Genomic DNA, 15,128 nt, shown 5'->3' on the forward strand with positions numbered 1-15,128 from the left:
GAATTTCGAAATGTATTTACATTTTTTAAATAAACATTTATCTAACTGTTTGAAAAAAAATCAATTCATCCATAAATCATGTATAATATTGTGTAATATTATATAATAATAATATACAAATTTGAGTAAAATCACGGAATAAAATATTATGTAATCCTTTCTTGTGTTATTTTTGTAAAAAGTGGATAAATGAGTATTTAAATTAGTTTCAGTATTGTAATACTGAAGAAAAGAAAAGAATTGCATAGTATGAAGAAATAAACCTGCCTATACAGTCATACAGAGTACCTACGTCCTACATAACACATCAAAATACTGAACTAAATATTTAAATCAGAAGAGCAAAATAGAACACTGTGTTTTCTTTTAATATAATTGAAAATTCTTTGTGTAAGAACATGTTATATTTTATATAAATAAGAAAATTATCAAAATACTTAAAATTAACCACGCAAAATAATCTAATGAATTACATGCCCTTATAAACAAATTATAGTTTCATTTTACGCCACATAAAATAAAATGTTGATATAATAAACGATGCATATATCAATATATAGGAGAAGATACTAGATAACATTACATTGAAATACAGACTGTGTAACAATAAGATCTTAATATCATTCAATTAATAACTTTTCTACAAACAATAACAATAATTAAACTGTGATATTAGATAATAGGTTATCGGCCCTTGAATACGTGTTCTGCTAAAAAACTACATAATTTATGTTATAACTATATAAATATTTTAAGTAGGTATAAAATTAGTTAAAAGCTATGTTAACTGTTAAACGGAATGCTGACTTACTTTTTGTAGGATGCAACGTTTTTTAATTGTGATAGACGATAGTATTAAATTATCATTAACAACCATCTTTTATAATTACCATCTGAAATAAATTATGTGTCAGTTATTGTTGCTATTTAATTTATTTCAAAGACCTGCAAATACAAAACAATATTCTCTACTATAAGTATCAAATTCTAATATTTAACTTGTCAAGAACATAGTAATATATTATATCAGTTATACAACATAATACTAATAAGACTTGAAATTTATTTCTCCACCCTTATTGTAAAATGAATAATGGCAACAATAAAAATGCCTGTATTCACTGTTCATTGTTCAGTCTATCATTATTCTAAACCAAGGCGTTTTACATTCCACTGTTACGTTGAATTATTTCAACATTACACTTTGTAAACTCATTGAAAACATTAAAGGTAGTTGCTTTCAAAATCTAAAACTAAATTGGTACTATTATACACTGCAATATGGCATCAAATAATCAATTTGTAACATTTAATAATGGACAAGTATATCCAATTTTAGGTTTTGGAACATGGAAGGTAATTATTATATTAGATTATTTAAAAATATTTTCTCAAAAAAATGTATATAAGTAACCGATTTTTTTTGTTGATTTTTTTCGATTAAAATCATAATTATATAAAATTAAACATTCAAATTAAGCAAAAATACACGAACAATTTAAATGTTATACATATATATTATATATATAAATTTTAACGTGAATATTGTAGATACTATTGCAATTTTAAAAATAATTTTTTAAACCTTGTCATCAGAGCTTTAATAAAAATTGAAAAAATTAAGAATTTTTTATTGATTTATTGTAATTATTTTGATTAAGTAATGTAATATGAATTTTACTCATTTTTAAACGTTTAAATAACGTCACCCCATCAATATTTATTAACATTATTTTTCGCATGTGAAACATAGTAACAACTTAAGTTCATTGAGATTCTTCATAAAATATTAGAAAAATTATTTTAAAAGTATAACTTAAGACTTTGGGTCCAAATATCCTAAACATCAAAAACCTCGTGATTTAAAAAGTTATTATTTTTACTAATTTATAATATAATCGATGTATACAGTAGCGTAAACGGTAATCAACATAAGACGCTATGCACTATTGTCTTAGGTATATGAATTATTTATTGTATTAGTTATAATATTAACGACATAGATATACGTATTATGTATCATATAGATTATAGTTAGACACTTAGACTTAATTCTCTTATTAGTTATTTAATTAATCCATCACTACCCATTGTACATATTCCATAATACAATTATTGTATGCGTAAAACAATTATAACTACAAAGTATTTTTGATTTAGAAAAGTATCTATGATGAATGAAAATCGACTTTAGAATAAATATACTCATTATTACGATTATAAATATTGATTATAACGATACCTACCTTAAAAAAATAAGTTATTGGCCCTCTAAGATGGATGTGCATATCATTAATATTAATGGCACCCCTATATTTTATTCAACTATGGTATTGCGACTATACAAATTCGATTAGATATAAAAAGATATTCCTAATTATTTCATGTCCACTTTTTAGCACTTGTTAAATAAACATAACAGGGGAAAATCTTAAGGCCCTATGTCCTTTGTTGAACTTGTCGGTAATATTAGGTCATTAGGTAGGTACCTGTTACAGATGTATAATAATAATTTCACAATTTTTTGAAATTTTTGTTAGTTTATCTTCCTACCCCGGAAACTAATGAAAACATCACTACATCAGTAATGATCGCTCTGCATTTAAAAAAAGACCTGATTTTCAATCGATAATTCAGACCTTATAAAACTTTTTGATAGAATGTGTTACCCCCACATTCCCATCTTACAAGTACATAACATAGCAAATTTTAAGTAAGAATATTATAATCTTAAAGTGAATCGCATAGGAATAAGCTTACAAATTTTAAAATGTCTCATAACTCGCTAGATAATTAGTACCTAAATATAACGAAAAAACCGGACTCGTTCAGCCGCAGAAAACTATAACCGTAATTCATAAATATCACGTATCCAATTAATTTTGTTACTATCAACATTTCTCCTTTCATACGGTTTTTAATTTGATTCCCTAAAAAAAAATTACGATAATTCCAACATTTGTCGGCAAATAGTGGTTATGACCGGTGAATAACGTATGAGTTGTCGGCTGTAAATCAGATCTAACGTAATTTGCCGTATAACATAATATGGTTATTTTTATTTAGATCAGGTAAGACAGTAAGTAAACCTGTCACGTAATGTTAATAAATGTTTTTATAGTTTATAATTTCATGCTTACTGCTTAGTTAAAAATATACAATCTGAGATGTGAATATATATATGATCTATTATAATTTTATAACAAAGTCAAAACCTGGCGAAGTTGAAGAAGCAGTGAGAGTTGCAATTGATACAGGTTACAGACATTTTGATTGTGCAATGTTTTATGGTAATGAAAAAGAAATAGGAGATGCTATTAGTCACAAAATTGATGAAGGTGTAGTAGCTCGTGAAGATTTGTTCATTACTAGTAAAGTAATAATTACATTTTCGACTCTGAATAAAATATTATTATAATATAATACATTTTATACCTGTATTCAGTTATGGAATATTTTTCATCAGCCTGATATTGTTGAAACTGTGATAAAAAAAACTTTATCAGATTTGCAAGTTGAATATTTGGATTTATACTTGATTCACTGGCCTATGGCTTTCAAAGTACGTAATGTATTAATATAATGTTTAAAAATACTACCATTTACCAATAATATGTGTACCAATATATACGTCGTATAGTAAAAATACTGTTACATAATAATAATTAGGAAGGTGGATTAAATGATGATTTCATTCCAAAAGACGATGATGGCGCCACAATTGAAGGAAATGGTTCGTATATTGATACATGGAAAGCAATGGAAAAATTGGTAGAAAATGGTCTCACCAAATCGATAGGTGTATCAAATTTTAATAAAAGACAAATTCAAGATATATTAGATGTAGCTACCGTGAAACCTGTAAACAACCAAGTATACCCACAAAACTTATATTTCGTCTTGAATTTTTTAAGTTCGTATCATTAATACTCTTTTGTTGTTTATAGGTCGAATGCCATCCTTATTTAACTCAAAAAAAATTAAAAGAATTTTGTGATGAACATGATATAATATTAACTGCATACAGTCCACTAGGAAGTCCAGATAACCCATGGAAAAAACCTGAAGACCCGACTCTCTTAGAAGATCCAAAAATCATGGAAATCGCAAAAAAATATAATAAGACTTCGGCTCAGATATTGATAAAATACCAAATTCAACGGGGAATTATGGTAATTCCTAAATCCGTTACTAAGAATCGTATTGAATCCAACTTTGAGGTATGGGACTTTGAACTTGAACAAGAGGATATTGATCAAATCGATGCATTCGATTGCAATGGTCGTTTTGTGCACATGAAAGGGTATTTACTTACTAATTAAAACATGTTTTCAAATGTGCATTCACTAACATTTAAAATTATTTATATATATATTTTTTAGGAACATGCATTTTAAGGATTATCCATTCATTGATGAATATTAAATTAAACTTGTAGTTGAAAACCGTAAATTTTTAGTTAGGTACTTTGAATTTTATTAGGTGCACATAAATACATTTTATCACTAAATAAGCACGAACAATAGTTTATTTTATTTATTAATGTACCTACTCCAATAAAAAAAAAGAAATAACATTCCGATCTACGTAGTATATTTTTAGAATATAATATTGTATTTTTTTTTAAAATAAAATATGATTTTTAGTTTTGAGTATTTTAATGTTGAAAGAAAACCTTTTTATGTAGGTATTAATTTCGTTTTTCCCATTCAATTATAAGTACGACAAATTATTGTAAAAAAATCATTTTTAAATATGCGCATATAAAATATTTTAACGTTTGGGTGTAAAAATTCAAAATTCATCTCTCAGTTTCTTGAAGTTTGTATTTGCAATGAGCCTAGATTTCACTATTATTGTTTTCTGAATCTTATAATATTATTTTAATGCATTTCAATCATTATATCACATTATGACCATGCGGCGTCGCAGATAGGCTTCAAAATATACACCACCTGTCGTTTGAGTTTCTACTTCGTTGAATCGAAAATCGATTTATAAAGATACGTCTTCACTTAAAGCAGCCATTATTATACAGTAATAAGAAAATACAGTTAGGTATAGTTGGACTTGGACTTAGTCACTTGGACAAAATAAAATAACCCAGTTTAGGCAGAAATCGTTTTATTTTTTATCAAACTGCAAAACTGACAAAGTAGAAATAAATTACTAATTTTTACTAACGGTATGACTGTTGGCTATGGTAGGTGTATGGTTTAAGGAGGCATTCGACGTGGATTAATCCACGTTGGAGGCATAAAGGCATAATAATCATAGATAATATAAGAATAATATATCAATGATAATAATTTCAACACGAAAACACTCGTAGAAGTATTGCTCAAAGTTGATAGTGTGTTATTGTCAAAAGTAGTCGTTCCCTTGATCAGAAACGACGACACTTAAGTTTTAACATTGGTAACACTGGTTTGATAATTTTTTACTACTCAAGGATAAAATGACTGTCGGACGCCGGCTAGACACTTTTATAGAGTACAAGACGCTAGACAGTGGGCTCTCCGTACTTTAGTACAAACGTACTATTGAATAGTGTACTCTGTCAGTTATCTGGTTGTCGGCGCTTCGTACTCACACTCGGCAACGCCGCAAAGGCATCCGAACAGTTGGCAACCGTATAGACTATAGAGACGGATTCATCTCGCCTTGCAGGCATTAATTATTTGAATTATTTTAAGCGAGTTATTTTATAACAACCATTTTGTAACTGGTATTTCATACTATACTATTATGTTAATAAAAATTGGACTCAAGTCTTGCAGGCCACTCATATTTTAGTTTCATTACACGTTAGGTACCAATTGTTTTTTTATTACATTAATAATATTCATTATTCGTATTGTTACCACCTAGGTAGTGATAAAAATAACAACTAATAGCATGTTGGAAACAGCTAAATTAATAAACATGTTAGAAATTTAGAAGAAATAGGTATGTATATTTCTATCTATAGGTAGGTATGGATACAAATTAGAAACACAAACTTTTATAAATTATATATACTATAATAGTGTATATATAATATATATATATATATACATTAACTTTCATCGGGAGTGTAATATTAAATATTAAATATTTACGAGGGTATAGGGGCAGAGCATAATATAATGACCGACCTAATAAGTATAAAACTTTCAGGTAGGTATATCATTAAAAACAAAACCCCTAATTTCACTCACCAAGTACCCAAACTTGAAACTACCATTATAATATTATATATGATAGGATTATATGGATACACTGAAATCGGTGTAGTTGTCATTCTTCCCAGTTCCTATAGTTCCTATGCCGAACAGCTGATTTTTGGCGATTAACTGTGCACGTCACTCTGGAGGTAAATTGCTATTCGGTGTTGAGGTTAAGAGGACGCTAGCTACACCCGCATGTGTTGTCTTCGTCTTACAAGTGCGTAACACGGCAAATTTTACGCTCAGCAGATCACGTTTAACTCCGTTAGTTTAAAATTTAGAGTGAATTGACCTCTTATAAAAGTTAAAGGTAATATTGTAATCGAGGGTTTATGAGGAATTTAAGATATAAAAACAATTTACAATTTTAAAATGCTCATAAAATAAAAATGAAAATCCCATGAGAAACCCTCGATTACGATGTTACCCTTCATTTTTCAATTCACTCTAAATTTCAAACTAATGGAGTTAAACGTGATCTGCTGAACGTAAAATTTGCCATGTTATGCACTTAGACGAAGACAACACGTGCGGGTGTAGCGTTGTTCCCCAGCCCCCTTATATATTTTTGAATTTACGGTTAAACCAGTATCGCACAAATTCTGAAATTAGTCACACAAATTCACTCTATAATGGCACACTAAAGTTTAGCAAAACAAAAAAAAAATTCAAAAATCATACTTGGGGGGCTGGCGAAATGTACGTTTATAATTGTATTAAAGTTTTAAATCCTACAAGTATTATACCAGGTGATTCTTTTATCATTGAACACTCATTATTTCAAAAATTATTAATGTTTTAGAAAATATTATTTTACATAGTTTCAAATTGTTCAAAAACCAACGTTTTTATAAAAAAAAATTATTTTTAAATATTTTTTATCCTTATCATTTTTTAAGTGTTTTACTTTTTTGAATGACAACATAGAGTTTTAATTTCATATTCTAAAGCAGAATATTTTTCTAAGTAGTTTGATTCATAAAAATCGAATTTAGGAGGAGTAGTTTATGAGTTATAAGTATTTATAAAGTTTAGACAAGCGGAGTCGTAGTGGACAAACATTTTGCTGGGTAAACTACTCGTCCTAAATTCAATTTTTATGAATCAAAATACTTAGAAAAATATTCTGCTTTGGAATATGAAATAATTAAAACTTTATGTTGTCATTCAAAAAAGTAAAAAAATGATAAGGATAAAAAATATTTTAAAATAAATTTTTTTAAAAACGTTTGTTTTTGAACAACTTGAAACTATGTAAAAAAATATTTCCAAAAACATTAGTAATTTTTGAAATAATGATTGTTCAATGATAAAAGAATCACACGGTATATTATAACATAGGAATTATTAATTTATAAATAATTTAATATTATCGCCAAACGGATATGTGGAGGTACCTAAATAAAATTACAGTCAGCACGGTGCAATGGTATATTCTATATTTCTACGTATGCGATTTGATAAAAAATAAAAATAAATTTATTTAACGAAGTTTGACTAATAACACTTACAAATCGAATATTTAATAATTAACTATTATTAAAAATTCTCAAAATTTCATACAAATTATAGTACAATTAATGGTAAAAAAAAATTGTTAAAAGTCCATTTTTTAGCAACGGGGGTGCTGGTGTAACGTTTGGCGCTCCGGCGGAAAATTGATTTTCCCGGGGGAAATACTTAGGTACAAATTCTGAAACTTATGGTACAAATCGGTACAAATTATAGTACAATTAATGGTAAAAAAAATTGTTAAAAGTCCATTTTTTAGCAACGGGGGTGCTGGTGTAACGTTACCCTGGCACCCCAGCGGAAAATCGATTTTTCCGGGGGAAATACTTTGGTACAAATTCTGAAATTTACGGTACAAATTGGTACAAATTATAGTAGAATTAATGGTAAAAAAAATAACAAATAATTCGAACACTGGGGTGCCAGGGTAACCCACCTGTTACAAGAGGCTGATGAGCGAAAAACGCACGCACCACTGCAAAAGTGCGACATTCTCTCGTCACTCAACCAACCGGCACCGGAATTCCCCATAAATGCATTATATTATTATATATAATAACGGTGCAGCTACAAAACTTAAATCAGTCTTCATCCTAACCCTCAACTGTCAAAACATAATAGTGCAATCGGGTGGCTACTAGTTGCGTCCCGCGGTAAAAATTTCTTCCGAATTGCGGCCCGAGTTTTTTTGGGATGCATACGAATTGCGGCCCGAGTTTTTTTGAGTTACCTATGAATTGCGTCCCGGAGTTAAAAATTAAATTAATTATATGTATGTAATTATATTTTATTATGTTATAATATGCATTGATTTTCATTCAAATATGCAAAAATATGCTAACAAAAATGCATGTTAATTAAATTTATTTAATTTAAAAAAGGACAAATATATATAATTCATTAAATAAGTAATATGGACAAAAAAATGTATTAAATATATATCTATTTGAAATAATTGATGTATACCTAATGTAGTTATTTAGCTATGTATTTTGTATAAAATAGGATGTTGCATTTTGAACATTCACTCATCTAAATAAAAAGTCATGAACAATAATAAATTAAAATAAATTAATAATAATTAATAATAAATTTTTTAATATTTCAAAGTTACCTGAAGAATTACAGTTGACTACTAAAGACTTAAATTTTCAGTAAATATACTCTAAAATCGAGAAAAACTTCGTTCTACATCCGTTGAAGATATCAGGGCGTACATATAAAGTATACAAGTCACTGCATGATAGGTCTTTCGGTTAAGATTAAATTATCTAGAATTGAAAAAACCCGGGCCGCGACTCGTCTGTACCCAAAATAAACTCGGGCCGCAATTCGGATTAGACCTTTTTTCGTAAATATTTTCGGGACGCAACTATAGTATGCAGCCGTGCAATCAGGTGCCACCAGCGGCATACCTGAAGCGCATCCCGATTGTTATAATATTATTATATTATTATTGTCCCCAAGTGGCATATATAACGGCCATTTTACGACCGATCCACTTAATTGCAGGCTTATGCTGCACGTTATCGTTTCTGATGCCCAACCCCGACGACCGCCAGTTGCACACCAGCGACACACAACCCTGAAGTCGACTCAATGACCTACCGACGGATACTCCACGCCGATTAGGACTAGTCTCCGTGGAACCAAAATCGTCCTTTTCAGGACAACCTCTATATTGTTTAGGTCACACTTATCCGAATGAGACTCACGGAACGGATGCCACTTTCATAAGCGGCCCCGGCGTGATCAGAACTCGTTCCCCGCCCAATTTATGTACATACTACGAGCTATAGTATTTATTATATATTGAAACAACGTTGTTCCCATGTTTGTTCAAGGTTTCGAAGACCGCTAAGCCATCGGTCCCCGATTCCTCATTTTTGTACATAATATTATATTTACACGGAAATAAAAGGATTATTATTTACCAAATACCAATAACGAGTTCATTTTTACGAGACAGCAGCGCATTTAGCGTGCGTGCCGTATCATATAGTTTTAAATATATGTTATTGATTATTATAAGGCATTAACAGCATGTACAATTCAATTTAATTAGATAAAATAGATAGTTTGGTGAATGATATAAATGCATGTAACCAGGCTGTGCCGTTAAGATTTGGCACCCAGGACAAAATTAGACCGTTAGTACGGTAAGTACGGTACATAAAAAAGCTTTTGTTGCACGAGGTAATTTGTTATATTGTAACATACTTCTATTAACAACTAATATTTTAATACTTTTTTTCATTACTTTAAATATTTCATATACCTACCTATAATGTAAACTCAGATAAAATGTTTATAAAATAATCAGTTATTATTGGTATTAATTTATACTTTACAGCACCAACAAAAAAAGAGGCAAAGGTAAAAATCAGCATTATGGCCCTAAATTATTTTTATGGGTATGATTATTTACGATATTTATTAATTTCTATTTTTTTCATCAATAAATACATAACATTATATTTTAATTTCATCTATGACCATTTCCTTGGAGAACAAGAAGGATGGACATCGTCAAAATTATTAAAGAGAATTCGTTGAAGACACACAAACAATATTAAATTAACCAATTGTTTAATTTCTTTTTACACCTATTATCCGTCATACCTACCTACACAGTGACTTAGGCGTTAGGCACTCAATGTCTAAGTTATCACACAATACTTTTATTATTTTCATATTGTAGTCTAATTTTTGTCATATATATTATATTTAGACTATAATATGAAAATAATAATGATATTGATTGATTACTTATTCATCGAGTTCTTATATCATTGTGTTGTGACGATAATCTGTGTAAAAAGAAATGATCGAATTGGTTAGTTAAATGTTTTTATACTTAAATGCTTATTGTTACCTACTGTTTGAAATAATATCAATAAAATATAAAAGTTACCTATATGGATATTAATTATATTTTACTTATTTTAGTAACTACCTACTAAGCAACTAAGCACTCACGAAAAGACAAATGTCGTCACGCAGTTAGTTTTAGTCCTTACTTACTAGTATAAAGTATAACTGTATAATTATATAAATATATAATAAATTAATAACTACTACAACTATGGTCGATGAAACATAATATTGACTTTGTTTTTAGTCTATTGTCATGGCAAAAACTACAAGGTAAATAATATGAAATAAATAAATAATAATATGTGGCGCCGAATGAATTATGAAAATATAATCACTATGATGAGTAAATTACAGTACACCAACTGGCGATTAAACGACAATAATATAGGAACAGGAGTGGGGGTAAGCCGGCTGGGCGGCTCTTTTTTGTTATCCACTATCCAGTCCTACAGACACAGACCAGCTAAATAATAATAATAATATATTGTATGCAACATTACAAAATTATAATATTCTTATAATAAGATAATCATATCTAAGCGTCCAATTCAGACCACCGTCATTGTTGCACAACATTACTATATTATATTAGTGTAACAGCGGCCTACAGGCTACAACCACTTAAAGATTTATTTTGTGCTTCACTTACTAGGAGGATTTTGTTGTCGATTCACTTGAAAATTTTACACAAAACTAGAAGTATATAAATCTCAAACACGATGGCATCAAAAAATCAATTCATCACATTTAATAACGGTCAGAAGTATCCGATTGTAGGATTTGGAACATGGAAGGTAAATATTAAATTAATCAAAAAACAGATAGTACTTACCTAGGTACATCTTAATTTAATGTTACTTAATTCTAATTAATACCTGTATACAAGTTGTGCTATTACTTTTAAATTAGCTGTAAATGCCTAGGTACTTCAACTTAAATGATAGGTATTTACATTTTTCAAACATTTTAATCAATTTACATTTTTATTTTATCCCCAAATACGAATAACAATAGGAATAGGTCCTATTTTTACATCTTAATGTGTATAGCTAAAAACTATGATATTTAAAGTTGTAGTCTTTCTACATTTATAAATTAAGTATGCTATACTCTAAATAGTTAGGTACGTACTTGCTTGATGTTATTATGATACCATCTACCCACTTATATAGATATATTTTTGCCGGCACTGAAAATTGAAAAAAAATATTTCTTAATGATTTGGTTACTTTTACAAACATTATATTATCATATAAAATATAAAAATATAGACATAGGTATGTCTACGACTTGTCACTATTATTACATGCGTAAATGTGATATGAATAATTGTTGTTACTTTTTAATATTGAAAATATTTTTTTTCAATTTATATTTTTATTAGTTATTATTTTCAGTACTCGCATCAAGACAATGATAATGCTTTATTATTTTAAATTTGGGAACCGTACTAATTTACAAACTTATCCAGCCTCACATTCATATAATATAGCTTATGCGACCTACACGGCTACACAAGAGTTCGGGACATGCCTATATTGGTGCTAAATAATAAATTATAAAATTAATATATCAAACATTAACATAATAATATAAATTATAATCTAATATAGGTACCTAAAATTATTATACTGTTTACTTGTCGAACTATAATCTTAAAAGACAATAATATATCAACTACCTAAATAACAAAACACTAAATGATTACTAAAAATATAAAATGCATAATTAACAGTTTTTATAATTACAGTCAAAGCCTGGTGAAGTTGAAGAAGCAGTCAAAGCTGCTATAGATACAGGATATAGACATATTGATTGTGCTCTGGTTTATGATAATGAAAAAGAAATAGGAAAAGCTATTAAGCAAAAAATTGATGAAGGTGTTGTTAAACGTGAAGATTTATTCATTACTAGTAAAGTAAGAGTATTTACTAATTTCTCATGAATTAAAATAATTAAAAAATACTATATTTTTAGCTGTGGAACACTTTTCATCAACCTGATTATGTTGAAACAGTATTGAAAAAAACTTTATCTGATTTGCAAATTGAATATTTGGATCTATATTTAATTCACTGGCCTATGGCTTTTAAGGTATGATCAAAATCAAATAAAAATAGTTAATGACCACTAAATACCTTTAACAATTAATTGTTTACATTACTAGGAAGGCAAGTTAGAAGATGAATGGTTCCCAAAGGATGCTAATGGAGTGACACTTGAAGGAACTGGTTCTTATATAGAAACATGGACAGCAATGGAAAACTTGGTTAAAAAAGGTCTTGTCAAGTCAATTGGTGTATCAAACTTTAATAAGAAACAAATTGAAAACATACTAAATATAGCTACCATAAAGCCAGTTGTTAATCAAGTATAAATATTTATTAAATATATAAAATTTTAAATGTTATATAAATACTTTATATTTGTTTTTATTTAGATTGAATGCCATCCATACTTGAATCAAAAAAAATTAAAAGAATTTTGTGAACAAAAAAACATATTTATAACTGCATACAGTCCCTTAGGATCTCCAGACAGGCCTTGGGCTAAGCCAGAAGATCCATCACTCTTGGAAGACCCCAAAATTGTAGCTATTGCAAAAAAATATGGTAAAACTACTGCTCAAATTTTGATTAAATATCAAGTACAAAGAGGCATTATTGTCATTCCAAAATCTGTGACCAAGAGTCGCATTGAATCAAATTTTGATATATGGGACTTTGCATTAGAACAAGGCGATATAGATGCGATTGATACTTTTGATTGTAATGGCAGAGTTCTTCATCTTAACTGGTATGTTAAAAGTTCAGGTTTATTTAAAAATATAAAACTAGGTTTTATTATTTATAGTTTAAATCAACTATACGCCTTCATTTTTTATTTTTTTTTTGCAGGAATAGTCATTTCAAGGATTATCCATTCCATGATGAATATTAATATTAATGAAAAAATATTTCTGCAATTAACTAATAATTTTTAATTTTGTTACTATACTATTTAAAAAATATAACATATTATTTCATACTTAATTTAATGGATTTTCATGTAATACACATCATAATATATAATCATTTTTGTAAAAAAACACGTAATAAAAACAATTGATATGCAATAATTAGTCGATTTATTTGATAATCAGTATAGGTAATTAAAAAAAATAATAAGTAAATTTATTTTCATATATTATTCTAAGTAGTTCATTGATTTAAATTTAAATGACCTTAATGTCAGGAAAATGATTTGTATATTTAATAGATATTTAAATGTTACTTTAAACTTTTAAAATAATTTATTTTGATTAGTAAAACTAAGTGGTTATTATTTTGGTTTTAATGTTTTCTTGTGCATGTATTTCAAAACTACGATAAAACTTATAATTTGTTTATTATAACTGAAATAGAGATTGACATGTAAAATAATCTGAGAATTATATCAATTTAATAGGTTCAAACTACAAAGATTGAAAGATGTACATTTATAACCAAATGCTTAACCATAACATGATCATTATACATAATTTATCAAACATACATACAAATACTATTAGTATGTATAGCTCTTACTAAATCGACCACTCAAATTTAACCTTAAAGCTTTGTCATATATTTCATAATTAAAGTAGCTAATTTTTGAAACTTTTCCATTTAGATTTTAGTATTTATCACAAATATTTACCTAAATGATTTTTTGAATTTAAGCCAATTAAGGAGGAGCGAGATGAGGTGTAACATAACATTTTATTAATTTAAAATTTTATGAAAAGTTTATGAATATTGTATTATTTGTATTGAATTTAAATACATATTTTTACTTACATTCATAGATTTAAGAAGAGCTTACTTCAATGTGCTTACTAAAACTTTGATTCAGTTAAAAAAGTTAAATGTTATGATATATTAATTTAATGTATTAGTTATTTTTTTTTTTTTTACTTTACCATAAATACTATAATTAGTTATACCTTAACTAATAGTTATTTAGTTATACCATAAATACTATAATTCAATTTAGAATATTTATTTACTGTTAGTTGTATCTAGTTAGTAATTAATTATCTAGTTAGCAAATATAATAAAAGTAAAATAATGTATAAATTAAATTCATCCACATAGTATTATTTTTATTTTTAATGTGGTGATGTATCTGAACACTCATTTTTGATGTCACTTGATGTTACTTATGCAATAACACATAAATAGGTAGTGGATTGGTATCTACATAATTTGAAGATATTTTACTGGCATATTGCCTTGTTTTTCCATTTTTATTTTCCCTGCAGTTATAAGAATAGGTGAGTACTCTTGTTAATAAATAGGACATAACTTCTGAACCGGTAATGTGTCAAATAGGTACCTCTTCATAAATCCACCTCATACATGGCACTTAATGAAACTAAAAAAAAATGATTCAAGAACCAATCTACCCTAACCCCACACCAAACCCATAAAATGTGTTCAAAAGTATTACGGCTGGCCGATACCATGCAAGCCATTGTTAAAAAAAATTAATTTTAAAAATGGAAAATAA

The 15,128-nt window shown here is 27.9% G+C and overlaps 2 protein-coding genes across 2 annotated transcripts; both read left to right on the plus strand.

Moving 5' to 3' along the window:
- Positions 1 to 1,213: 1,213 nt before the first annotated feature.
- Positions 1,214 to 4,582, plus strand: LOC107169883 (aldo-keto reductase 1B-like). Its single transcript, XM_089228917.1, has 6 exons — positions 1,214 to 1,356; positions 3,209 to 3,376; positions 3,446 to 3,562; positions 3,670 to 3,873; positions 3,948 to 4,303; positions 4,383 to 4,582. Exons 1-6 carry the CDS (start codon positions 1,282 to 1,284, stop codon positions 4,423 to 4,425), a joined length of 963 nt encoding a protein of 320 aa, XP_089085043.1. The 5' UTR covers positions 1,214 to 1,281; the 3' UTR covers positions 4,426 to 4,582.
- A 6,452-nt stretch (positions 4,583 to 11,034) lies between these two features.
- Positions 11,035 to 13,716, plus strand: LOC149054903 (aldo-keto reductase family 1 member B1-like). Its single transcript, XM_089229271.1, has 6 exons — positions 11,035 to 11,392; positions 12,349 to 12,516; positions 12,576 to 12,692; positions 12,766 to 12,969; positions 13,039 to 13,394; positions 13,496 to 13,716. The coding sequence occupies exons 1-6, from the start codon at positions 11,318 to 11,320 to the stop codon at positions 13,536 to 13,538; spliced, it is 963 nt and encodes a 320-aa protein (XP_089085397.1). The 5' UTR covers positions 11,035 to 11,317; the 3' UTR covers positions 13,539 to 13,716.
- Positions 13,717 to 15,128: the final 1,412 nt, after the last annotated feature.

The sequence above is a fragment of the Diuraphis noxia genome, unplaced genomic scaffold, assembly GCF_037042655.1.
Source record: "Diuraphis noxia isolate RWA-SAM2 unplaced genomic scaffold, SU_Dnox_SAM2 contig0005, whole genome shotgun sequence".
Lineage (NCBI taxonomy): Eukaryota > Metazoa > Arthropoda > Insecta > Hemiptera > Aphididae > Diuraphis > Diuraphis noxia.

Coding starts and splice junctions, on each gene's coding strand:
- LOC107169883 (XM_089228917.1), top strand. CDS start 1,282: ATGGCATCAAATAATCAATTTGTAACATTTAATAATGGACAAGTATAT. Junction 3,377..3,445: donor ATTTGTTCATTACTAGTAAA/GTAATAATTACA, acceptor ACCTGTATTCAG/TTATGGAATATTTTTCATCA. Junction 3,563..3,669: donor ACTGGCCTATGGCTTTCAAA/GTACGTAATGTA, acceptor AATAATAATTAG/GAAGGTGGATTAAATGATGA.
- LOC149054903 (XM_089229271.1), top strand. CDS start 11,318: ATGGCATCAAAAAATCAATTCATCACATTTAATAACGGTCAGAAGTAT. Junction 12,517..12,575: donor ATTTATTCATTACTAGTAAA/GTAAGAGTATTT, acceptor CTATATTTTTAG/CTGTGGAACACTTTTCATCA. Junction 13,395..13,495: donor AGAGTTCTTCATCTTAACTG/GTATGTTAAAAG, acceptor TTTTTTTTGCAG/GAATAGTCATTTCAAGGATT.